This window comes from Aspergillus alliaceus (genome assembly GCF_009176365.1).
Source record: "Aspergillus alliaceus strain CBS 536.65 unplaced genomic scaffold BDW43scaffold_52, whole genome shotgun sequence".
Lineage (NCBI taxonomy): Eukaryota > Fungi > Ascomycota > Eurotiomycetes > Eurotiales > Aspergillaceae > Aspergillus > Aspergillus alliaceus.
In genome coordinates, this window is record NW_022474735.1 from 126,301 (window position 1) to 152,861 (window position 26,561).

The window sequence follows — 26,561 nt, forward strand, 5'->3', positions numbered from 1 at the left end:
CGGAAGCATGGCCTAACCAATGATGTTGGCCAGGCCCGAGAGTCTAGATCTATACATCTTAATCTGACCGGGCATTGATATAATGACATACGCCGCTCTGTATGCAATATGGAAAGACAGACAGACACCACATCCTCATATTAATCTTCAATTACATTTGTTACATTATCTTTTTTGGTGCAGAACCGAGGTCGAAACGAGATCCTGTAATCCAAGATGAGCGCCAACGGAAATGGATCTCACAGAACTGCTCAGAACAATGGTACAAACGGGAAAGCAAACGGGGTCGAACATGACCTCCCTGATCCCAATATGCCAATTGCAGTCATCGGTATTAGCACCCGGTTCCCCGGAGGAGCTGACAGCCCGGAAGCACTCTGGAAGATGATCTCGAAGGGAAAGAGTGCTTGGTCAAAAGTCCCGGAGGACCGATTTGCACTAGATTCATTCTACCATCCTGATCCAGATCGCAATGGCACTGTATGTATCCTGTACCTGATATTTTCTGACATGCACTGACCTGGCCAGATGAATGTCACCGGTGGGCATTTCCTAGAAGATGATATCGCATGCTTCGATGCTCCATTCTTCGGCATCAGCCCGAATGAAGCGAAGGTGAGCTGTTCCGGTAAACCCTTCAACAATGAAGATGCTGATACAACAGCAGGCCATGGACCCGCAGCAGCGACTGCAGTTAGAATCCGCATATGAAGCATTTGAAAATGGTCGGTATCTCGCCCGCATATTTGACAAATATCTGACGTGTATCAGCTGGCATCCCCATTGAACAGGCCGCAGGGACAAGGACATCAGTATACATAGGAGTCTTCAATAAAGATTATGCTGACATCATGGGTCGCGACCCTGAAACTGGCCCCTTATATCAAGCGACGGGCAATGGGCAATCGATCCTCTCGAATCGTATATCATACTTTTTTAATCTGAAAGGGCCAAGTATTACCGTGGACACGGCGTGCTCATCCAGTTTAGTCGGCCTTCACCTTGCCTGTCAGGGCCTTCGGACTGGCGAGGCCGAGCAGGCTGTGGTGGGAGGTACTAACTTGATATTCAGTCCGGATATCATGGTCGCCATGAGTTTGCTCGGATTTCTGTCTCCTGACGGAAGATCATATGCATTCGATCATAGAGCTAAAGGTTATGCCCGGGGTGAAGGTGTTGCTACCCTCGTCTTGAAGCCACTACACAAGGCTATGCGTGACGGTGATCCCATTCGGGCTGTAATCCGCGGCACTGGGGTGAACTCCGATGGCCGAACTGCGGGCATTACTCTCCCGAACGGCGATGCACAAGAGGCTCTGATTCGCGAGGTATACAGAAATGCCAAACTTGATCCTGTCGACACCGGTTATTTTGAAGCGCATGGAACAGGCACTCAGGCTGGTGACCCAATGGAAGCAGGCGCTATCCATCGTGTTTTCACAGCCAATTGCAAGCGCTCCCAACCATTATATGTAGGCTCAATTAAAACAAACATTGGCCATCTAGAAGGTGCCAGTGGGCTGGCTGGTGTGGTCAAGGCAATCTTGTGTCTAGAAAAGGGACTAATTCCGCCTAATATCAATTACGAGAAGCCTAATGAGCGCCTTGACTTGGAAAAGTGGAACTTGAAGGTTTGTGTCACCTGCGACCTTTGTGGGCCTAAAGCTGACTGACAATTAGATCCCAACGGAACTCACGCCATGGCCAACTGAAATTCTTCGACGAGCGTCTGTCAATAGCTTTGGGTATGGGGGCACAAATGCCCACGTGGTCCTTGATGGGTATAACACGTCGCGGACTGAAGTTGGCCATCCTCTGGCAAATGGTGGCGATTCCAATTCTGGGCCTCGAGTTTTTGTTTTTACAGCAAGCGATGAAACTGCGGCAACTTCACTTATCAAGCGTATGGCTTCCTATTTGCGGGATATTCCTAGTCCGATCGAGACGGCCACGCTGCGAGATTTAGCGTTTACCCTGTCGCAACGTCGTTCCCAACTCGCTTATCGACTGGCTGTCTCCGCTTCCTCTGTCGGAGAACTAACCGATGCCCTGGAGAATGGACAAATTCAAATCCGGAAGTCGTTGAGGGCTCCACGACTAGGCCTCGTCTTCACAGGTCAAGGAGCCCAGTCGGCACAGATGGGCGCTGCGCTCCTGGACCAATACCCTGTTTTTGCAGATAGCGTACATCGTGCGAGCCGAACATTGAAGGGGCTGGGGTGTGCTTGGAATCTTAGAGGTAGGCGTAACCCGCTAAAAAGGTATATACAGAACACCAACTAATGTCGGGGACACAGAGGAACTTCTCAAAGATTCGAGCTGCACCCTCATTAATGAGCCTCTTTACAGTCAACCTCTTTGCACCGCATTGCAAGTTGCGCTTGTTGACCTACTCAGGTCATGGGGTATCCAGCCGTTAGCAGTCACTGGCCACTCCAGCGGTGAAATCGCTGCTGCATACGCTGCCGGTGCCCTGACACACGAAGCAGCTATGATGGCTGCCTATTATCGTGGTTTGCTTTCTTCTCAGCTTGCTGCTGATTCTAATACTGCAGGATGCATGGCCTCTGTTGGCCTGTCTCCAGTTGAAGTTGAAGAATACTTGGCCAAACTGACGACTGGAAAGCTCTGTATCGCGTGTTATAACTCGCCTAAAAATGTCACTGTATCTGGGGACATTGCTGCTATGGACGAGCTCGAGTCTGCACTGCAAGGATCAGACGTGTTCTTCCGTCGCTTGAAGGTCACTGTGGCATACCATTCTCACCACATGCAACAGATTGCAGACAGTTATCGTGCCGCGCTGCAGAACCTTCCCCAGCCGGACGCTACTGCAAACGACGAACAAGTGCAGTTTTACTCCTCCGTCACAGGCAGCTTTATCTCAAACTCTGAGTTAGGCGCTGACTATTGGGTACAAAACATGGTTTCCCCTGTTCTATTCTCTTCCTCTATGCGCAGTATGTGCCTGGGCATCAAGCAGGACGGCAAACGTATTGTCCGCGGAAACAAACTCAACGTGCAGATGCTGTTGGAGGTTGGCCCACACTCGGCTCTCGCTGGTCCCATCAAGAACATTCTCAAAGACCCATCGTTTAGAAGCGGTTCCCAGGTTCCCTATACATCCTGCCTCGTCCGCAATGATGATTCTGTTTCAACTATACTTAAAGCTGCGGGCGATATGTTCGTCAATGGTTATCCAGTCAACTTCTCCCGTATCAATGAGCCAGTGGATGGCCCACGTCCCCAAGCTTTGCCCGATTTGCCCCCTTATGCATGGAATCACACCAATCGGTATTGGCACGAGTCCCGCATTAGCAAGAACTACCGCTTGCGATCTCAGCCTCGGAGAGACCTACTTGGTGCTCCAGTATCAGACTTTAATCCAAGTGAGCCACGGTGGCGTGGGTTTATCCGTATGTCAGAGCTCCCCTGGATCAAGGACCATCAGGTGGAAGGCAAGATCCTATATCCTGCTGCTGGTATGATCTTGATGGCAGTCGAAGCTATGCGCCAGATCACGCCTTCTGACGACATTACTGGATTCGAGCTCCGGGATATCCAAATCGGGAAGGCAATCATGGTCAATGAGGGAGGAGAAGATATCGAAACTATGTTCGCACTGCGACCTTGGAACACATCATCTGTTGGGTCGTCGACCTACTGGTATGAGTTTCGGCTGTTTTCAGTCACGGAGAGCGAGGGTTGGAGCGAGCATTGCCGTGGATGTATTGCCGCTGTTAAGCCAACGGGCCCTAGGGAGCTGGGAAGCGCGCAAGAGTCCAAGCTACGTGTGGAAGCAGCGCAGCAGCTCATCAACCACCACAGAGAAGTATGCACTTCTAATGTCAATGTACGGCGCATGTACGAAGACTTGACACATGTTGGACTGAGTTACGGCCCTTCATTCCAGAATCTGGCAAGTTTGAGAAGTGCAGAGAAAGATCATCTCGTATTTGCCAGTGTTGCTGTCCCCGACACCGCGCAGCTGATGCCGCATAAATTCGAGTACCCACACCTTTTACATCCAGCGACCCTAGACACTATCTTGCAAACGATCTTTCCGGCACTCACAGCTGGTGGGAAGGATCTCACGAGCCCCTTAGTACCGACCTTTATTCGACGGATCAATATTGCTAATTACCCATGTACCTCCCTGGGACAGGTTCTAGAAGTCGCCTCGTCTGCCTTGTGGAAGGGCTTCCGGCATGCTGATGCCGAGGTCACAGTTACGGACACTTCCAGAAAGGATATAGGGGCAGTGGTCGAGATAGAAGGCCTGCGGTGTTCCACTATTGCGCACATGGTTACCTCCGACACGGCAGCTGATAGTCGGAAGCTGTGTTTTAATATGGTATGGGATGACGACCTCGATCTGCTGCAGCCAAGCAATATTCCAAAGGTGCTACCACCAAGCTGCCGCAATGCTGAACTCTCGAGACAAATCGAGATGATGGAAACAGCAGGATACTTGTATATGAAGCAGGCGGTGGACACGCTCACGCCCGAAGATATTGACAAATTGTCCAGTCACCATCGCTTGTTTTATGCTTCAATGCAAGACATTTGTCAACGGGAAGAGGCCAAGGCACTCGCACGCCAATCATCATTATTGATGGCTTGCTCAGATTCAGAACACTCGGCACTGACCCAAATGGTTGCATCCTTCGGTGCGGAAGGAGAGATGGTGTGCCGTATGGGTGAGAACTTGGTGCCAATATTGCGTCAGGAGGTTGACCCGCTGGAGCTTATGTTGAAGAACGATCTGTTGTATGATCTGTACCGAACAGCCTTGGGTACAGACCGCTGTTACGAGCAGATGTCTAGGATCATGCAGAAGCTGTCGCACAAGCGGCCGGATCTGAAAGTGCTAGAAATCGGTGCTGGCACCGGCGGAGCTACAAAACCAATCCTCGAGACGCTGGGCGGACAGGGAGATAATTACCCTCGATTCTTGCACTATGACTTTACTGATATCTCGAATGGTTTCTTTGAAAAGGCCCAGGAGAATTTCAAGGCGTGGGCGGGCCTCGTATCATACAAGCGTCTCGATATCGAGGAAGACGTCGCGAATCAAGACTTTGGGGAAGGCCAGTACGACGTGATTGTCGCCGCAAACGTGCTACATGCGACGAAGACAATGAAAAAGACCATGCAGAATGTTCGGAAGCTGCTGAAGCCTGGTGGGAAGTTGATCCTAATGGAGGTCACTCGTCTTCTGCTGCGCGGTTCAGTCATCTTCGGTAATCTCCCTGGATGGTGGCTGGGCGCGGAGGAAGGTCGTACGCATGGGCCAACACTTACCGAAGATTCTTGGGGTGAGCTCCTGTGTGATACAGGATTCTCGGGTCTTGATATCTGTCTTAGGGACTTCCCTGACCAGGAAGACTACATGTATAGTGTTATGGTCAGCACGGCAGAAGGGGGCCAAGACAGCTCTTATCCCCCGGCAGTGATTATTGATTCCTTTGGAACCCAGTCGGTGGCCACAAAGCAATTGAGCCAGGCCCTAGCAAATCTAACTTCCGTTGAGCCCGAGATCTATACTCTTGAGGGCTGTGCCTCAGCAGACTTATTGGGCAAGGTCTGCCTCTGTCTTGATGAGACCTCACAGAGCCTCATTCACCAGATGGATGCCGAACGGTTTTACCAAGTCCGTAAAGCAATTTCATCTAGCAAAGGCCTTCTTTGGGTCGTCCGCAGTGCAGCTACAAATGATGACGTGCCTAATGCCAGCTTGATTGCCGGTTTGGCTCGATCCATCCGCTCCGAAGATCAAAGCAAGCGCTTGATCACCCTTGATCTGGATGGCGAGCGCCCGTTGTCTGCTACAGAAGCTGCAACCTCAATTTTCCATGTCTTCCAATGCTCTTTTAGAAACGAGGAGGAAGGCCAAAAAGGAGACTGGGAATTACGTGAACGTGATGGTCGTCTCCAAATCCCACGTATGATTGAGGATGTAGTCGCAAATCAGTTCATCGCACGGGAGACTAAGGAAGCGACCCCTGAACTGCAGCCTTTCAAGCAGCCTGGCCGGCCATTGAAGCTAGAAATTGGCATTCCCGGTTTGCTAGATACACTCCGGTTCGTCGACGATCCGACGTTTTTGTCACCGATCGGAGATGACGAGGTCGATATAGATGTCGCTGCATCCGGTGTTAACTTTCGCGATATCATGGTGTCCATGGGACAGCTGGTCGATAATTTCCTAGGTTGCGAATGCAGTGGTGTGATTACCCAGGTCGGTCGGAATGTTACCCGACTCAAGCCAGGAGACCGCGTATGCACTTGGACGCTGGGCTGTTACAGCACCTACGTGCGGAATCCGGAAGCCTTGGTGCAAGTGATTCCCGACGACATGTCATATGAGGTTGCCGCATCCTTGCCAATCGTATACTGTACCGCTTACTTTGCGATCGTGGACACTGCTCGGCTGCAGAAGGGCGAGAGTGTTCTTATTCACGCCGCAGCAGGTGGTGTCGGCCAGGCAGCTATTATGCTGGCGCAAATGATCGGCGCAGAAATTTATGCCACCGTTGGAACTGTAGAGAAACGCCGGTTCCTCCAGGAGAAGTACGGAATTCCCGACGACCACATATTCTCTAGTCGAGACAGCTCTTTCGCGGACGGAGTTCGACGGATGACCAAGGGCAAGGGAGTTGATGTTGTGCTGAACTCGCTAGCCGGAGAGCTATTGCGAGAAACATGGCATTGTATTTCTATGTTTGGCCGATTCATTGAGATCGGCAAGCGAGACATCGAGATTAATACTAAGCTGGAGATGTCCCCCTTCATCCGCAATGTCACGTTTGCTTCCGTGGACTTGACGGTCATCTTCCGACACCGGAAGCCACTCGGTGCGGCTGCACTCAATGCCGTGATGGACTTGCTGCGCGAACGTAAGGTTCATGAGATTGACCCCATTACGACGTTCCCTGTGTCACAGATCGAGGATGCCTTCCGAATGATGCAGGCGGGCAAGCATCTGGGCAAACTTATCATCACCACCAGTCCCACTGATCTTGTGAAGGCACTACCCAAACGCGAAGAGACGCTTCAGCTGCGTCCGGATGCATCCTACCTGCTCGTTGGTGGTCTTGGAGGCTTAGGACGTGCGACCTCTGTGTGGATGGCGGAGCATGGGGCGAAGAATCTTATCTTTGTCTCTCGGTCTGGAACAGCTAAGCCCGAAGCAGCGGCATTAGTTGAGCGGCTTCAGAAAGCCGGAGTGGAGGTTGCCGTCCTCCAATGTGACGTTTCTGACTATGATAAGCTGTCTGCTGCTGTCCAGCAGGCAGAGACCGCAATGCCCCCGATCCGCGGTGTCATCCATGGCGGCATGGTTTTGAATGTATGTTTCCCCGAAATCGATCCTAATGTGGAGTGACTGCAGAGGCCGAAGATTTAATTGCTGACTGTTTACTAGGATTCCATTTTCGAAGCTATGACCTACGAGCAGTTCCAAGATGCTCTCCGGCCCAAAGTTACCGGAACTAAGAACCTCCACAGGCTTACTACCTCGAAGGATCTAGATTTCTTCATCATGCTGTCTTCAGCAGCCGGCATCGTGGGCAACTCTAGCCAAGGCAACTACGCTGCCGGAGGCGCTTTCCAGGACGCCTTTGCACACTACCGCACAACTAAAGGACTTCCAGCCGTCACGCTCGATCTCGGTAGTATCGATGACGTTGGCTTTGTAGCAGAAAACCAAGACTACGTTGTGAATCTCGAGCGCTGGGGCTATCTCACCATTGCCCAAGCCGAATTCTTCTCCATGATCAAGCAGGCCATTTTGCAGCCCAAACGGTCGCAGACCGACTGTCAAGTGATTACCGGCTTAGGGACTCAAGGAATGGTCGAGGCAGGTGGAGACACCAGCGCCGACGAGGTTCCCTTCTGGTTCCATGATGCAAAGTTCTCACATCTACTTCAGATGGGCCGCAAACAAACAAAAGAAGAGGATTCAGACCGTGGGATGCGCCTGATCGAAGCCATCCCAGCAGCCGAATCACTAAACGAGGCAACCCATATAATCTGCGATGCGATCGTTGGAAAGATGGCAAAGATGCTCGGAGTCCCAGCGGAGTCTATCGATTCATCGCAATCTATGGCGGCGTACGGGCTGGATTCACTAGTTGCGGTGGAATTACGCAACTGGCTATTCCGCGAGGCCAAGGCTGACGTGGCCGTGTTTGAGGTGCTCGGCAAAGGGTCAGTGATGGCATTGGCAGGAGACATTGCCCTAAAATCGAAGATATTGCCAGCTGCGTTGCGAAAGGAGGCTCAAGACGCGTAGTCCTGGAATTGGGAATCATGTCAACTGGACAACAATGATGACGCCAGGTATGTCGAAGTATGTTGTTGTATGGATACTAAAGAATTATTTTCCTTCAAGATATACACTATTGTACAGCAGCTTAGATGTATCACGTTGTTATAATTCAAACTTCGTCTTCAGGCCAGCCAAAACACGACTAATATATGTCTTCCTCGTATCCAGCACTTCTTCTCCAGCCTTTCGAGAATGCCTCGCCGACAAAAACTATATTTCCGGCGATTGCTGCAATATCTTTCGTATCAGTAACAACAACGTTCGAATTGTAGACTGTAACTCCGTCATTGCTGACGATTGCATACCCTCTGCCATGCTCATCTCCGACTGCATATGTTTATTTTGGAATAGCCGCAGGGTATGATGTAGTTGGTTCAACTGGTATTCAATGACCGTGGCTAGGAGTATTAAGCGTAGTTGCCGATCCAGCCGTAAGTCTCCTAGTCGTAGATCCATTGCGTCGAAGAGACCGGAATACGGGCTTCCGGATAAGGAGCCCTGGGTGGTAAATATGACTGCAGTCTGGATCTCGCGGACTATTTCATTGTATGTGGACAGAAGCAGGGAGAGAGGGGTTAAGACGAGATGGAGGGCCGTCTGCCAATCTGAACACGCTAAATTCGAGTTACGGCCATTATCTCGCGGGGCCTGATGTAATAGGTCCCTCACAACATCCAACGTCTCTTGTCCTGGTTTCAAAGCTGCTTCTACAGATTTCCTGCCTATAGAAGTATCTCCTGACTGGGGGGCGGCCATCCTAGTGCGTAATAGCTCCTGCTGCAGGTGGGACAATCTCTCGATAGCATTCGTCACATTGCTAGGTTCTTTAGTAGGGGAGGTGCATCCCAGACGAGGGTCAAGAATGGCCTCATGTGGATTGAGCGTAGGGCTAGCGAAGGTCGTCCAAACCTCGTCGTGGTTTGTAATACTAGAGAATTCTTGGTTATCATCACCAGCGCTGGAATGATTCGTCAAATCCAAACAGTCAAAGAAAAATGAACTGCTCCCTAAATAGAGTCAATAATGTGTCTAACCGTACGGTATAGATGTGGCTTAGCTACCTGGGATCAATTCACCCCGCATGTGTGACTGAGGTGTGCAGAGCGATATGCCAGAATCTGTACTGACGGACTCGGTACCCGGAAGGGTAAAGAGCGCAGCATCTGCGATCGTCCGGGAGGGGCCTGACTGCACATCCTTCGCGGCCATAGATGCTTTGCTTGGCCGTCCGACCTTAAGCGCTGGGCTATAGATACAAGTGGATCCGTCGCGAATACAGCGCAAACATCCAGTTGGGTCCCTGGAGCACCGTAGTTTCCGGGCGTGACATCTATCGCACGCCAGCCTTTTCTTTGGAGTAGTTTCGCGAGGACTCTCCATGTTGAATGAGAAAGTATGGATTAAGACAATATATAATACAATACCACCTTGCATTCCTTCTTCCACAATCCTTCACTTCCTTATATTATAAGCTCTGCAACGAAGGATCCATTTATCAAGGCGGATCATGCAGTGCGTGAGCCGTAGTGCCTCGTGGCATATCATCGGCTATCGAGACGGGGCCCTAACCGGCTGACTCTCAATCTCATAAAAGATTCTTCTCAGGGGCATCCTTGCAGACTAGTGTTCCTATTTTCCACTCCCAGAATCGATTAGTGCTGGAGTTGGTTACGGGCTGGAAACTCTGAGCCACGTTAGTAATTTACACTGTTTACAAGTATTCAAGTAGGAATACACCTCAATAACCAAATTACATGCGGGGAACAGTGGCTCTTGGGTTGCGTTGGGGTGTGGCCTTCATGCAGATGTAGATGCAGTCTGTATGCATGTCTCATGCCACCCATAGCCTCCCATCATGCAACCCTGAAACGCCAAGGATCAAGGCCGCCAAGGTAGGTAGGCCTCTATACAATATGAGCCTATGAGGTTGCGATGCACGGCAGCAGGCGTCACCCATGATTTTCGCAGGATGTCTGACCTGCTACCCAGTCCCCACAGAATTATTGGCCAACTCTCTCCGGTCATAGACAAGCAAACGGAATGAAAGCAGATCGTAAACGCGTAGAGTGGGCAAGGGGAAGTATATCTTTGCTTCCCTGGCTAAACGTGCGGCATGGCCTATTACAAGGGAACTCCTGATATGGCAATTAAACTGGCTAGGCCCCACACACCTGTTTATGCTGAGAAAGTGCTTATGGGAAAGATGCCTATTATAACTGGTGAATGTACTACGCTGCCTTGCTAAACCACTACGGCATACGGACGCTAAGTATATTCCGACTTGTTATCGTATCCACCAGACAGTGTGGACACTAGTGCCCATGCTAGTCGCTGTGCATGAGGAACACGAGCAATACAATGGCCTAATCAGGGCTAAGTAGAACGGCCCCCATTCTCGGCAATCCTAGCATTGTGCCACATGGCAAGCAATTGGCTCTTTTAGTGGGATAGGGTTCTGGCCAAAACCCCAGGATTTCCTTGGGGTACTTTGGGACCCCAATCCTAGACCCAACATTTCCAGATGTAGGATAGCGAGCTAGGCCTTGAAATGGTCCGACTCACGTTCTAAAGTTCCGGGACCTTGAATCTGAACCAGAGATTCGCAGGTTCCAAGTTTTTGACCCCAGAGTCAGATTACAGTTCTATTAGGTTCAACTCAGATTTAAATCGAATGAAGCCTAATCTATATAATTTTACTAAGATCTATCTTAAGACCCTTAGTAGTTAACTCTAAGAAACTACTAAGAAACGTTATTATCAATAGTATTGCTAACGAGTCGTGTTCGAGGTCCAAATTCTAGAACCCGCCCCAAAATAGCGGCCCGTGGCATCAATAAACTCAGGTACGGCTAGGTTCTGATCGACATTGCACGGCACATCATTACCTCAGAGTCTTCATCTGGAAGCCGGAAGTACCCAGAATGGGAGCTACAGTTGCCGCAGCGATCGCCAGCTGTGTCTTCCTGCGCCTCTGCGGTATGATCATCCAAAAACTCCCTGAGACGCAGCAATCTGTTCCCACCCTCTCACCCCCCCTCCCCCCAACACGTTCTGATTTTGATTATTCACTTTTTTGATACAGCGGATTTGTAAGTGCGCCGGTTGTAGTAGGGTAGTGCTGTTCGATACTATAGAATTGTATCAAGTGACGAATAAAATGGAACATTTATCTAACACCACATAAATTGGTTATATGACGCGTATATGTCATACGCCATTTGATGCAAAGTGTCCTACTCCACTCTTTGCCCGATTCCAACTTAACTAAACAGTTACGACATGGAATGTCATCCGTGTCCGTTGCTTTCCAAATACTTCGTCAAGGTTCCTTTCAAAGTCACGTAGCACATATAGTCCCTTTTGGTTGCTATGGGGCTTAGTGATTGCGCAGAGCGATGACAAGGCCCTGTTAACTTGACTCTCAATCCAATGGCTTCGGATGAACTTCCGTCAAATTCGTTAATAGAATTATTAAAACAAAATGAGACCAATTGAAAAGTGGTTGTAAAATCTCTCCCTCCTTTCTAAGAAGATTGTATATAGAGCGGACTACGGGTGGTTGTGTCAGGTCCCATCCATAGCAGGCTATAATAGCGCATTTATATTGTAAATTGCCTGCGAAAGTCCTCGTCGTTCTTTACGAGAGAAGATTCCCGCCAATGGCTATCCAACAGGGTGGTTTCTGGTATGTGCAAAACAGATGTGGACAGTCTCGGTACACTACGCATAAGTGTCTAATATGCTAATAGCCGGAATTTGTGGATTTCTGGGGGGTATTACATGATAAGTAGAGCTTGCTATTGCCTCACCGAGGGGCGGTGAGGCCTCCCTGGATCCAGGTTCGGTTAAAATGGCGGAGAATAAGCATGTCTGGACCAGGTCCTTGAAGGAGCAGGAGTCTCTGGAGGCATACGGCAAGGCTAGCCAATTTTCTGGGACTAGTGGAAGTCAAAGAGACAAAAATATCATGGGCACTCAGGAACAAAGAGTATATTTGGCGTATTGTTTTTATTGCTTTTAAAGTCTTCGGATCTATTATGTAACAGACGTTAAGAAGAAAAGTGGAAAAGTTCATTTTAGGGCTTTTGACTGTTAAGAGCCTTGGTGGGTGCTAGAGGAGAAGAGGCGATGAGGATGAGTTGATCAAAAAGGCCGACGGGGAGAACCGACACCCTTCTTAAGTATCCTGTCACAAGCTACCACCGCGATACTTGAGGCCCTTCTCGCCCGCGATTAGCATTAGTCGTGACATCCTTTGCACAGCACAGTTTCAGTCTAGACATTTTGGAATTCAAGCCTTGTGTAGTACCTATAGAATGAGACAATAATCAGCTTCTAGTCCCTGTACGGTAACTGTGGCCGGCTGACTCGGGTCTGGTATAGAGTCGTGACTTAGTCGACTCATTACTCTTTACTAAAATATAACTTTCACACACGCCGTAAGGTCGACAATTAATCAAGTATCAATGCAGAATTTGACACCAATCTTCGAGAATGGCTCATATACAGAGGGCTCCAAGCTTCTGGGGGTATTGCGGTTGAATGTATAGAGTATGCTCATCTCTCATGGAAGAGGTTTAGAATGAGGGAACAAGCAGCTATAAGTTTCCCTTTTAGATCTATGAGAGTTCTCGACATCGATTATCCATTGGAGCCTGACGTGTGATTGGGCGATGGGAACTTTTGACTGAGAGTCTAGATGCGCCGTAAAGCCGGTCTGGGCAAGACCCACCATGTCATATATTGTACTATATGATATATGAAGTAAATGAAACTTGATCTAGGTTTGTTTGTGGCTTTTCGTCGAGTTGTGTTCAGCAAGAGACGACTGAGACACCACGTCATGCACTTGTCAATAGCCCTAGGGTTGACCAGGTTACAAGTTCTGAAAATTAATATCCGACATTATGGGTAGTAAAGAGATCAGACTGGTTCCCCGCGAGAGTAAACCCCGGTTCGATTAATCGATTAAATCGAGAATCCATGGTACCCGCTGGGAATGCTCGGCGTCCACGTATATATTAACCCTCAGCCTTTCTAAGTTTTCGGTCCACATCCCGGCCTTCCCGCGGCTATCTTTTCCGACGAGAGAATAACGGGCATATCGAACGATAGAGCTTTCAAGCTCAGATATGTGGTAGAGTTGTTGTTGATCATTGAGCTATGTAGGGTAAGGAAGCTTTTCGAATGGAGCTCACATGGCCGCGATAAAACCCCACACGACTCGATCGACTCGATTTCAGGTCTCTTTCTCCGCATGATTGCTTCTGTTCCCCTCCTTCCCTGGTAGAATATCTGATGATGCTTTGACTGTTTTGATCAGTAGATCGGGAACATGTCAAGCATAGCATATAATAAATGGCGGCCGATATAAGAGAAAGCGCCGAAAGATAAAAAGGATAATAAGGATGTCCCGAATTGTTCTGCTAGTAAGTCTGCCATGGTGATATTTGGTATCCGCCACCTCCTGGAAATAGGTTCGCTATATAGCCATTATATATCCATGAACAGCACCAACTCTACTCCAAGACACTTATCATCCCGAAGTTTCCCGCTTGGGCTTATCAGGGTAGCGGCGGGTGGCGCTTGTCCTAATCAGGGCACATCCCTTGCCAAAATCGGGAGAAAAGTCGTGCATTGGGAAATAATAGAAACTCTTGGCATTGTTTTGCCGCCGAGGTTGACATTTGAACTTGAAGCACAAGCACCTAATCACGTTTGTGGAGTTTTTTTTTTATAAAAATTCTAAGCTTATGCACTTTGAACTAGGCTCGTTATATGCACACCGCTACACCTCAAATGCGTTGGCAAGCCACAGCTTGGAATGATAAAACTTACACTTCCCGAATAGCAGCAAAGATATAAATTATATCTCTCCTCCCCCCACACTGAATATTATAGCATTGCTGTCGTATATAAACTGGGGTCGCTCCTTCTAAAGCCTACGATATTCGCCTTAGCAACCTGGTGGTAAGCCAGCCGACAGGTATATATCGGGGGTTATACAGTATGATACGGGTAACTCAATGGAGGACGGATTCTTTGTGCAAACTGGGGTCCTTCAAATTTCCGCATTATCGCGGACTTCAGTAACATTTGTAGAAAGAGCAAGGCGAACTGTCTCAACAGTTGCATCCTCAAGCGCCTTTGCCTGATTAAACTCAAGGATAAGGCCAAGGATCGGCCGCTTCTCCTCACTTCGTCTACCGCCTGGATAGGAAGAAACAGCCCCAGAATACTGTCTCTTTGAAGATCAGAGTGCTATAAAGGACCTAATGACCTTCCTGGCAACAACATATCTCGGCTGCTCCCTAGGGAAGACAGCTAGGGAGATAGATAGAGCCTCTAGAGATAATCTTTGGGGCCTAGGAGCTGGTAAAAGAAGCAGAGAGTAGAGAGAAAGAATATTAGAAAGGGCAATCTAGACACGCCTAGATAAGGCCCAGCAAGCTATGAATACTGAGGAGGGCATAGCCCAAAGGCTCTGGCGCAGGTAGGCGGCTCGAGCGAGGAAACACGAACCTAACTCATGGGCTTTTGAGTTGGAGGGCCGTTATTATTACGCGGTGGATATTTGTTTATAATTGCTTGATTTGTGTCTTTCATCTGTGATATTAAGCAGCGAATCGGTTGCATGCAGACAGTTATTGCTTTCCCTCTACTAGTAATCTCTTCATCGGTTCCTCTTAGCCAGTACATTTGGTGTTTTGACTGTGATGAGTAAGCCACCAGGTGGCTAGCCAATTTTGGGAAGACTTCCATCGATATATGGCGCGTTGGGTACAAATGTGGCGTCTCGTGTCAGCAATGGTTAAGCCCCGGAGCTAAGAGAGGGGTCGTCTAGCGAGTGATAAACGGATCTAACAATGTCATTTCGATTAACAAGTCTAAAATAATAAATAGCCGAAAGCTTCAGACGCCGAGACTAGAAAGGCTTGATTATCCTAGTTACAGAAAACGGCACCAGGGAGACTAATCGTCATATGATGGGTAGGACTGATGCGTTGTGACACTATACCCTTTTAAAGATGGATCATATACCGTATCCAACCTTCGACCGATATGAGGAAGACGAAGGGGACGACGAGATGGAGATAGAAAGTGATAGTGAAAGCATCCGAGAATCAAATGCCCTATACAAAATGGATAAACTACTGGAGAGAGGTGTTGACGATAATGGTGAACAATTTGGCATTCAAGACGCTTTGAGCTGGGCAGCGGAGCTAAACAATTTGAATGCAATACGGCAGCTCGTCGATGAAGGGGCAGATGTAACCTGGCAAAAGCGACCCGGATCCTGGACAGCTTTGCATTATGCGGCAAGTGGATGGCGTCGGTCCAGTGCAATCCAAATATTGGTTGACAGAGGTGCAGATGTTGCAACCACAGCTGAGCCATATGGGCGAACCCCTTTGCACATCGCAGCGCTGATGTCAACCGTGGACCATGTGGGAATATTGCTACAAAACGGTGCCGAGGTGAATGCTAGATCATCTCTTGGTGAAACTGCCTTAATACTTGCAGCTTACAGTGGAAGGCGGGAAACAGTGCAGCTTCTGTTGAACAGTGGTGCGGATATAAACGCAAAGGCCAATGATGGGCGAACAGCATTGGGCCAGGCGTGCACCAAGGAGGACAAACCGGAAGTGGTTCGACTTCTGCTGAAGGCAGGAGCTGATGTCCACGCCAGAGATAACCAAGGGTGCACATCTCTTGGTTTGGCGGCTAAAGGGCGTGCATCTATACAAGTAATGGAACAGTTGGTAGAGGCGGGTGCTAGTGTAATAGCCCAAGATGATAGTGGGTGTACTCCACTGGCGCTGACAGCGCTCTATTGCAGGATTGAACATGCTCAATACCTTCTACGGGTTGCTCCGTCGGCGTTGGTGATCGCCGATAAACACGGCCAAACTCCACTGGCCTTGGCAGCTACTGCTTCCCTCTCCGGCAGCCGAGATATGGTTCTATACCTTTTGAAGCAAGGCTCTTCTCTCGGGAACCCGGGACTTGAGGTCAAGGACAACGATGGTAATACACCATTGGCATTATCAGCGGCTGGTGGCAGAGATGAGGTGATTGAAACAGTCCTCGACATGCGGGCTAATATAAAAGCTACCAATAACAGCGGGAAAAGCCCACTATCGTTGGCGGCCGAGAATGGCCATGCCAAAGCAGTAGAATTGTTGGTAGAAGGCGGTGGCGATCTCGAGTCTAAAGATAAAAATGGAAACACGCCATTAGCCCTGGCGGCGATGAATGGACATGTCACCGTGGTGGAACTGCTCCTTGACGCTGGAGCTAATATAGATCTTGCGGATCGTAATGAACGCTCGGTGTGGGGCTTGGCCAAGGCGCACGGACAGGATCGAGTTGTTCATCTCCTGTCGGAAGAACGAAGAAAACAACTGCTCCTCATTCAAGCGGAAAGCATTCGTACATCATCCCCATCTTCACACCTCACCTATATACCGTTGCCTGGTACCCGCAGTACACGGATTTTAGTCCTCCAACCAGGTCAGTTCCACGACGAAATACATTGCTCTCTAGAGTTGATTAATTTCAAATCCTATCACTGCAGATATGAGGCTCTGTCCTATGTTTGGGGAACAGATAGTCCCTCCGAGGAAATTAGAATCTCAGGACAGAGAGTATTCGTGCGCAGGAACTTATTTTGGGGGCTTCGGCATCTTCGGCATCGGGAAACCCCCAGGGTGCTATGGGTTGATGCCATTTGCATTGACCAGGACAATATGCCTGAGCGGAACCTTCAAGTACAAAACATGACCGCAATATACTCTAGGGCATCCTGTGTTTTGATCTGGCTTGGGCTGAACAATGAGCTAGGACCTACATTTAGTATAATGCAGCAGCTGAATAAAGAGATGGAGGAGATAATTGAGAGCGGGGATGTCCAAGACTACGTGAGATGGAATCCTAAAATAGCCGACTTCCTGGAGAACGTATACTTCGAACGTGCATGGATCTACCAGGAGGTTGTCAGCGCCAGTTCAGCCACCATATACAGTGGCACCTCTGAGACTGACATTAAAATAACATATTCCATTCCTTGGGATACTTTATCCAGATACTACAACTTTCTCGGCGAGAGACGGATGGGGCAGTACGACCGCCTTGGCTCTTTTACTAGCCGAGTTGGACCTCTAGTAAGAGGACGGAGTGCGTATTTAATATCCAGAAGTACAGGTCTAGATTTGCTTTCTCTTCTAGAGAGCAGGCGAGACTGCCAAAGCTCAGTACCAGTAGACAAAGTTTACGCTGTTCTTGGGCTGTCGACAGAAGGTCAGAGTGGCCGTCTCTTCGCCGACTATAGCCTTTCAGAAACGGAGGTCCTCACGAATGTGGCTAGGTTTGTGATTGAATCCCGCAAAGACCTGCGGATTCTAAGTGCTGTGCAGCATTTCAATCCGAACTCGGATATTCCATCTTGGGCTCCAGATTGGCGCAGGCCATGGGTGGCTCCTCCTATTATATATCGCACATCAACTCGCTCAGACCCTCGGAACATAGCAGGGGCTGGGTCATTCTTGAGGCGGCGAGTGCAGCTCCTTGATTTCACAAACGACATTTCATATGGGCCCATTGAGAACAATCAACGAGGCTTTCAGGCTGCGGGTGGCAAGCCTCTATCCATGTCATTTGTTGGAAAACCGACTGAGCTCAGGCTAAAAGGGGTACACATCTCCGAGATCAAAGCAGTACTGAACCTCGATACAGATATTCTTGGTTGTGCGACAAATCCTGCTCACATCTCGAACCTACTAGGCGTCCGATGGTGGTCTTCATATTTTGGCCCTAATGAAACCTACCTTGAGGCGATCTGCAAGACCATGGTGGCGGACCTAGATGAGGAAAACGAAGAAGGACTTGACGTGCCATTCCCGCAGGGGTCTGGATTTGACCGTCTCATACAGCTTGCTAGGATAAGGTAAACAACAGCTTGATGATAGTAAATTTCACTGGGATTATTGTAGCTAAGTTTACGTCGAGTAGGAGCCGCTTCCAAGGAGCAAGCACGGCGAGAAAACTCATAATGACTGAAAATGGTTATGTTGGTCTTGGGCCTGCTAGTACCGTTCCCGGAGATGAGATCTGTGTGTTATTTGGAGGGAACGTTCCATATATCGTCCGAGGGTCACGCGAATATCAGTGATTTATTGGCGAGTGCTACTGCCACGGGTTAATGAACGGTGAAGCATTGAAAAACCATCCAGTCGATGAAAACCTTTACTGCCTTTACTGACCTCACCTACTGCAATCTGAATGAACCAAAGCAACTCAGTAATTTCATGCATTTTGAGAAGGGTCCGCTAGTAAATTCGAGACAACCATGATCGTATTACTATGAGTGATAAATCCCTGTGTCCATATTTACCAGTCATGAATATCAGCCAAAAATATATTGCGATGAGTGCCAGAATTTCTACATATAGTTCATTTCGGATGCAAAGTACACGTACATAGACTTTATACACAAACAAGGCACGGCATCGGCGTAAAGAAGGTATCATTAACTGTCGGCCCGATTTTGTGTACTCGGGAATGGCCTTGTTTATCCCGATGGGACCCACATATGACGCCAAAATCCCATCCAAGGAAGGGCTATGATATAATAGACGGTGGAGCCACGCTAAGAAATGCTTACAATGTTATTTAACTGTTTTAAATATGTATCCGCAGGGGATCCTTCCTTGCGAGGTATGAAGGTTCCGTCTGTTGAGCTCTTACATATAATCCGACACTAAAATGGACACGATATCTCGAAGAGGTGGAAAGGTATGCATTAGAGATCGACTATGTCGAGTTACCTGGGGATGGTACTCTATGTCCATGGCTACAGGCGGCATTGCAGTTCTGCTATATAACACGCCACATCAATTCTCCGGCCTCGAAACGATCGGAAAGATTGTATACATCTTCAATTTGGTCCTTTTTGTCTTAATCACACTTTGCCTGAGCGTCCGTTTTCTGCGCAAGTCATCGGCCTTGAAACAATCCTTTCAACACCCCAATGAGACCCACTTTGGAGGTACATGCCTTCTAGCATTTGCAACTATCATCATCGGAGCAGAGAGTTACGGTTCAAGCTCGTGCGGTCCATGGCTCCAAGTTGCCCTGCGCACTGTGTTCTGGATCTATGTCACGATCTCCATTATTGAGGCTATCTTCCACAATTGGTACTTGTATCACCACGGCATGGCCAGTCGGCAACCATTTGCTCTTGTGAGACTCTTGCCTTCATTCCCAGCCATGCTTTCCGGTACCATCGCATCGGTCCTTGCATCTAAGCAACCCCAAAAGCACGCCTTACCTATCATCATAGGCGGGACAACATTGCAAGGGTTCGGCTTCCTGATGTCGCTTTTCATCTATAGCGAGTATTTCTACAGGGTTAACAAAAGCGGTCTCCCAAAGCCAGCTGAAAGACCGGAAATGTTCATCGCCGTCGGCCCATGGAGTTTCACGGCTATTGCATTAATTGGAATGGCAAATGCTGCGGTTGAGCAGTTTCCTTCACGGTATATAATATCGTATGCGGATTCTTCATCAAGCGAGACGATCACGGTGACGACGGGTGACATCGCACTTGTTGTTGCGGCCCTGGCTGGAATATTCTTGTGGGCGATAGCTTTCTTCTGTCTTTGCATTGCGACTATCAGTGTCCTGGCGCCGTGCCGAATATTTGGAGGTCCTGGGGCACCGGGCATGTCACTTCCGTACTGGAGTATGGTGTTTCCTAACACTGGGTTCGTGATTGCGACGATTAGAATTGGGCAGGTGTTGCAGTCCGAAGCGATTCTGTGGCTTGCTTCGATTTTGACAGTTCTGCAGGTTGTGGCATGGCTGATGGTAGGTTTGGGGACGATATGGGCTGTATGGACGCGGAGGATGCTGTGGCCGGAGGATGTACAGCAAGAGGGAGGGGAAAAGGAGTGCTAACATAGTTTCAAGATATCTTTGGTGGATTCACTATACATACGTAAGAGTCCTAGACAGGTTCGCATGATGAAGTTGAATGATCGAGGTGCGATCCAGTGAACATAATTAAGTCCGGAAATATTATATTGGTCAGATATGCAGACTTATAGGCAAGGAAAACGTTTGGGATTTAGGTTATCTAGCAGTTATGCCTCGGAGCCTCTGCTGATTGTCTACGTGTCTGTCGTAGTACTTATATGACTGCTACGGAAGTTACAGGTTATCTAATTAGATACCTATGGCTAGACCAGGTTAGCTTCAGGAGTAAAAGATGGGAACAATCGGGGTTTATTCGTTAAGTCTTGCGGGGAGTAAGGCGCAACAAGTCATAAGTACCTCTACAGCGCAGAAATATACTAAACTGGCCAGGGGGTAGTTGGCGCCGGGGTCGAGAGCCTATGAGCGATATACAGACCAGGGTTGTCGGAGAGTCCGTCTCTCATGCTAGTGCCTCCCCTCATTACCCCTGCATTTCCTTTGGTTTTACCCGTCTGCGATGGTCGATCAGCTGTTCCCCCTTTTCTTTCATGTTTTCCTTTTCCTGTGCATTCAACTCGCTACACACGGATCAGTACCCCAGGTTCTGCACCATGGCAGAAATTACACCCGAGAAAGCAGGTCAGATCGTGGATGATATCCGGCATCGGAATGGTGGAATAACTGACGAAGAGAGAGCTGCAACGCCTGTGGGAGTCTTAGAAGCGTTGGAGAATGTTCACAGGCAGCTGAGCATGTTCTTGGTTTCCAAAGACTCTTCCATCACCGGTAACACAAACACCGAATTTGTCTATGATTTGATTGCTAGCACGGAGAGGTTCCACTATTCTCGTGTAACTCCAGAGATTGAACCATTTCTTGAGTTTGCGGTGCTTTCAGATCGTATCGTGGTTGACTCTAATGACGACGGATGCACTGAAGGAGATGTAAGGATACTCTGTGATATTGAACACTCTGTATCGAGGGGCGTGAACTGGATCCAGGGCAAGTTTCTGAAAAATGCGTTCCATATTGCATGGAAAGTGCACATCCAATCAGGCCCGTTTAGCTTTGCCTTTCAACGCCCGGGTCTGATGACCCCCTTTAACGAGGCCAAGGAGTCTCTTCCAGAGAATGTCCGAACCAGGATTACACTATTCCTCTATCGACCCGAATTGTCTGCCGATATAGCTAAAGGAATAAGCGGAATTCTGCTCAAGGGGTTCATGATGTTCCAGCCTCGATGCAGCAACTTCTTCCTTAAGCTAAATCCACCTCATGAAGCCCCAAGCCGGATACATCATCAAATTCAATTGAATGAAGACATTATATCTTGGTCTACCGACACCAGCAAGGGGATGTCCTATAAGCGTTTCCTCGTACATAAGTACCCTCCAATTTTTCACTCCGTGTATTTATGCTTTCCCATTGATGAGGAGTCGAAACCTTCTCTCTCCACTGAAGATGTTTATCACCTGTCTGGAAGCTGTGGAATCCCTCTTGGTTCCGTCGGCTTTAATGTGAGTATTCTAAACAGTGCTTGTACAATATATACAGCAAAGGTCTAATTCTATAGTTCGCGATTTGCTGGGCGTTTGAGTTTCGAGGCAACGGCCAGAAGGCTTTTTTCGCTGAAGGTATCTTGGACGTTATATCTGACGCTGTATACCACGCGTTTACCGGCAATGCTCTGAGAAAGAGTATGAAATATTGTTGGGTTCAGTATATTCCCAACACGAATATCGCCTCGCGACTCTGGCGGGACATGTTCAAGAGGTTATGCGAAAGGCTTCGGGAGTGCAAAATTTTCATAACAGAGAAAGGAAGTCAAAAAGACCTTCTATCTCTTCGATACCTATTGCCCAGCCACTGTACCAATGATAATAAGCCTCTATTTGATGATCTAGACCAAGACGTGTATCTTTCGACTCAATACACACAATATCTCGACTACCTGAAATCTCTAGGTCTCCAAGAGATATCGAATCATGAACTATTAGAAAGATTCAGGCCATGTATGAATGGCATAGCACCCAGATATCAAAATTGCACGAAAAACGATCATTGGCATACGTGCGTTGCCCGACTTCTGATATCATGGTTGACCACAACATCGGATCCTACCCTGATAGCTAAAGTTAGAGACCTACCCCTTCTTCCCTTATTAAAAGAACCATTCGGAACGAACTTGGTGTCACAAGGTCAGCATACAAATAGCATCACACAAAAGGTTTATTTTCCGATCGATACTGATGGCAACGCTATTCCGACTTGCGTCCTTTCTCATGTGATCACCCCTGAAGCGGTGCGTATTATGGAGAGAAAAGAAGTGTTTCACTTACTTGGTGTTGAATATCCGGATCGAAAAGTTGTCATGGATATGATAGTAGCGTTTAACCACAGAATATCCTGCAGGGTACCTGTTACTGACTCCGTCAAAATCCTGAAGTATATGTATAAAACGCGACTCACCGGCGCGAATGGGAAATGCCCCTGCTTATTGCTCCTTGATCAGGCCATGACTCCATTCAGGAGAAATTGTACCCTATTCAATTATGAGACCGACGACGTCTACTTTCAGACGGAGGGTGCCTACGGACTCAAAAACATCTTACAAAAGTTGAAAGGATCATCCTACGAGAAATATGTCCGCTTCCTTCACCCAGATTACTATGACTCGATAGAAACTACGACACATGGCGTCTCTGATCCGTGGATACAATGGCTCGAGGATGTAGCATTAATTCGTCAAATCCCACGCTTAACAAATCCGCAAGCTCCCAATAGACTCTCCAATTTCTTTGAGGCAATTGTGAGCCATTGCCCAGATATCATACTGGGAATCCTCAAGACACATTGGAAAACCTACGAGAAGGAGATGACGCCGTCAGTTGTATCTGCATTAAAGCAAGCAGTTGTTCCAACAGGTGCCGGTGACAGAAGGCTTGATCAGACTTACATCCCCCTGCCACAACTTCGCAGGATATCTAATCAAGTACTTGGCCTGGGATATAGGTTTCCTTACCTAGCTGAACCCGAGAACTGGGGGCCGTATATTGAAAAGGAAGCGTGCTTCCTGGGTATATTTGGCTCAACTGGAAATGTTACAGTGCCATTCTTGAAGGAGATTGTGGCGGAGGCGACAGGCATGACACCGAGTGATCGAAAAAGGGCTTTTTTTTCACTATACAAAGTAATGAAAGATAACTGGAGTGAGGAAATACGGTATGTATAGGTACTTAAAGCCAGTGAGGGGTCTTCGGACTGACTATCACAGGGTCTTTTTAAATACTGAAGCAGCTGTATACATCCCGGCCGGAAGCAAAGAGGGGTTACTCGTTAAGCTGGAAAAGTGCATGTGGAACGGACCTCCGTGGCTACATGCCTCATATGCCCTTGCCTCATTTTCTGAGTATTCCCAAAACGCGAAAGTGAAGCATCTTTTCCAAACCCTACTTGGGGTTAGAGATGCTGACTTGCAAACTTACCTCGACGATTTGGTCTTCTTGAAACTTACCAGCGCCGGGAGCCTCGAACAGATCTACAACGTGTACAAGGCTATCCTTCACGATGCAAAAGGTGACGAGGATTGGAAGAGCTTGCGGTAAGTACTCGGGAGGAGCAGAGAAAATATAGACGCTAATCGCACACTATAATGACTAGCAACCAATTTGATAACTACGGGTTACTGTACGAGCCGGCCTCGAAGAAATGGTATTCACCCAAGGGTTGTATATGGATTGCAACATCAGTAGGCGAAAAAATCGGGATAAGCGAAATATACCCAGATTTGAAAAAATTTTTCATCAAGATGGGTGTACAACGACCGTCAATGAACACCTACATATCGCAGATCGAGTACTTGTCTACTCAAGACAACATCCCTGCCGATATGGTTATCGAAGCAATCCGTCATATAAGCAAATATAAACCCATAGAGTCCGCCCTTGAATCACTCAGGGATGTCAAGCTTCTACCGATAGTTACGCCAGACGGAAACTTTCACTATGGCTCAACCAGGGACGACTTTCTTATCATTGATCGTGATGGTTGGCCACTTCTATTCCGTGAAAAGGCGCCAACGCTTCAACTTACACCCAAAGAAGCCCAAGAGTTGAGGCCGTTCCTGGAAGCTCTAGGGTTAAGCGGTCGATTTGTATCTACCGCCGCCACGAGCAAAACATCCGTTGTTTGCGCCGTTTTCTCTCCGGATCTTACTCGAGAGTTCCAGCAAAAAGCCACAGTATTGTGTCGGTTCGTGAGCCACACCTTAAACGCCTTTATTATAATCTGCGAACCCAACTAACTTATAGTAGATGTGCCGTACATTATGTTGGTGCAACAAACAATGAGGCCACCCAGAAGTTGCACCGAATATCCAGGTATGCAACCGTCTATACCAGTGACGATATTACAGAAGTGCGTAGTTTGCAGCTGCCTTCTGGTTTAATTACATCTATCAAAACACCTGGTAGATTACACATGGACTACTCAACTGGGCATCTGCAAGTGGTCGTGCCTTGTGATATAAATGAAAGGCATATAAGTTACTCAAAGCACCTCCCAGAGGCACTGATTGAGTCTCTATCAATAAACCACCCAGCTGCTTGCGGAACCTTTGCAATGGTTCTGCGCGAACAAGTTGAAGTCTCCAGTAGTGTTTTGCTAGAAGGGAGTATTCCTGAACTATCAGAATTGGCGTTGATGAAATTGGAAAATACAGAGACTGAACCCTGTGACGATGAAATTTCAAATCGCCTAGCTTCTCTGATGGCAGCACATTCTCTTGATTTATCGAAGGTTTCCGACTCCCTCGGTGGGAGCCTTTTTTCAGGCGGTACAACTCCAGGAAGACTTTTTGCGACAGAGGCATCAAAAAGCGATAGCCATAAAGACTATGGAGCATCTTCACTGCTTAAGGATGAGGGCTCAGCCGACGAAAACCGGACACACGAGTTGTTTGTGACAGCGCCGTCATCGTTTACCGAACCTGGAGAGAGTAGGGAGTTTTGCATTGAGAGCGATCCTACCCTTACCAGTGGAATAGACAGATTTCAAAGATCTTTGGCAAGAGTGAATTGGGGGCACGGGGGCAGTGTTCTGGAATCAGATGAAGGTGAAAATGAGTGAGCTACAAACCTCTCCCGTCGGTATGGAGCTAGGAGGCTTGAGAAATGTGGGCTTTGCTTGTGGTGAAAGATGGGAATTTCCAATTATTAGACTGTAGTATGTCGTCTATTGCAAAACGGCGGAGGAGAGCTTGAAGGGATCCATCGAAGTCAGATATTTTACATACTCTATACTCCCCATCATACCATGGACACTAGAATTACTTCCTCAGATAGCAAGTGACCTATTCCCCTACGAAGCGAACTTACCCAGATAATGGCAGGACTTGTGAGAAGCCCAACAGCGAACTAGACGGCAGTAGAAGGGGCTCCTGTAGGTTGAAATCAAATATCAGCCAGAAATGAGGCCAATATACATAATCCGAATATGTAATGGTGGTCACTACCTTTCCTTGTCTAATTTCCCATTTATCAGAATGTGGAATTCCGTATTGCCTACTAATCTACCGCTGAATCCAAAGGCATGCAGAGATGAAAATGCAAAGGTCTGATTTCTGATCTAATGATGAAACGAGCAATACTTATAGGCCTCAAAATGTTCATTGAACAATACGATTTCATGGCGGTATGGTGGAATCGTGGCCTAGATGGTGATCAAGGCACTAATTTGAATGGAGCAGTGGTGGCTGATGGCAGAGCTTTAGTGGTAATTTTGGTTGACACCATCCCTCCACCTCTTTTGGGCTGCAAAAGCGAAATTCAGTTGAAACCCAGGTTGGATACGATCACACTGTTCACATGGAAACCAGCTTTCAAATGATACTCCTCGCGTCGCTACTTTCAACCCGAAACTAATTAGAGTCAGTGGCAGCTGTGATGCTCCTGTGCAGCGTGAACTCTCCGGTTATACTGCTCCCACGCTATCAGACCAGCACAAATCACCGCTCGGCCTTGCATACTGCGATTGAAGCCTTCACGCAAAATGCTCTACACGAGGGTTAAGATCGAGATGGCGAACAAAACATGGCGTAGTCTTTCAATGCCAGCGGTAGTAACTGAGCCCGCAAAGAGAAGATCAAAGACAGCCTAGCACAACTTAGAATGCATGGAATAATTATGATCAATTGGGGAGGTATACCGGTAACAGCAACAAGACGACGACAATAAAGCAGATCCCTCAGGTACTG

General features: G+C 48.1%; 5 protein-coding genes across 5 annotated transcripts; 3 read left to right on the forward strand and 2 right to left on the reverse strand.

Moving 5' to 3' along the window:
- Positions 1 to 216: 216 nt before the first annotated feature.
- BDW43DRAFT_314891 (type I polyketide synthase) lies at positions 217 to 8,296 on the forward strand (the record flags this gene model as incomplete). The annotated part of the gene is made up of 7 exons (XM_032047937.1): positions 217 to 480; positions 529 to 615; positions 668 to 725; positions 772 to 1,631; positions 1,681 to 2,239; positions 2,298 to 7,351; positions 7,427 to 8,296. 7 exons carry the CDS (start codon positions 217 to 219, stop codon positions 8,294 to 8,296), a joined length of 7,752 nt encoding a protein of 2,583 aa, XP_031896337.1.
- Positions 8,297 to 8,419: 123 nt separating this feature from the next.
- On the reverse strand, positions 8,420 to 10,200 carry BDW43DRAFT_188335 (Zn(II)2Cys6 transcription factor domain-containing protein). Its single transcript, XM_032038979.1, has 3 exons — positions 10,070 to 10,200; positions 9,394 to 10,016; positions 8,420 to 9,339 (listed from the first exon to the last, which is right to left on the reverse strand). Exons 2-3 carry the CDS (start codon positions 9,764 to 9,766, stop codon positions 8,543 to 8,545), a joined length of 1,170 nt encoding a protein of 389 aa, XP_031896338.1. The 5' UTR covers positions 9,767 to 10,016; positions 10,070 to 10,200; the 3' UTR covers positions 8,420 to 8,542.
- A 3,925-nt stretch (positions 10,201 to 14,125) lies between these two features.
- BDW43DRAFT_188371 (uncharacterized protein) lies at positions 14,126 to 14,517 on the reverse strand. The gene is made up of 2 exons (XM_032038980.1): positions 14,339 to 14,517; positions 14,126 to 14,274 (listed from the first exon to the last, which is right to left on the reverse strand). The coding sequence occupies exons 1-2, from the start codon at positions 14,465 to 14,467 to the stop codon at positions 14,167 to 14,169; spliced, it is 237 nt and encodes a 78-aa protein (XP_031896339.1). The 5' UTR covers positions 14,468 to 14,517; the 3' UTR covers positions 14,126 to 14,166.
- A 4,520-nt stretch (positions 14,518 to 19,037) lies between these two features.
- Positions 19,038 to 20,391, forward strand: BDW43DRAFT_322138 (tellurite-resistance/dicarboxylate transporter family protein). Its single transcript, XM_032049495.1, has one exon. It carries the CDS (start codon positions 19,097 to 19,099, stop codon positions 20,288 to 20,290), a length of 1,194 nt encoding a protein of 397 aa, XP_031896340.1. The 5' UTR covers positions 19,038 to 19,096; the 3' UTR covers positions 20,291 to 20,391.
- A 474-nt stretch (positions 20,392 to 20,865) lies between these two features.
- On the forward strand, positions 20,866 to 25,663 carry BDW43DRAFT_188385 (uncharacterized protein). The gene is made up of 5 exons (XM_032038981.1): positions 20,866 to 21,825; positions 21,882 to 23,530; positions 23,583 to 23,909; positions 23,969 to 24,559; positions 24,622 to 25,663. Exons 1-5 carry the CDS (start codon positions 20,920 to 20,922, stop codon positions 25,433 to 25,435), a joined length of 4,287 nt encoding a protein of 1,428 aa, XP_031896341.1. The 5' UTR covers positions 20,866 to 20,919; the 3' UTR covers positions 25,436 to 25,663.
- Positions 25,664 to 26,561: the final 898 nt, after the last annotated feature.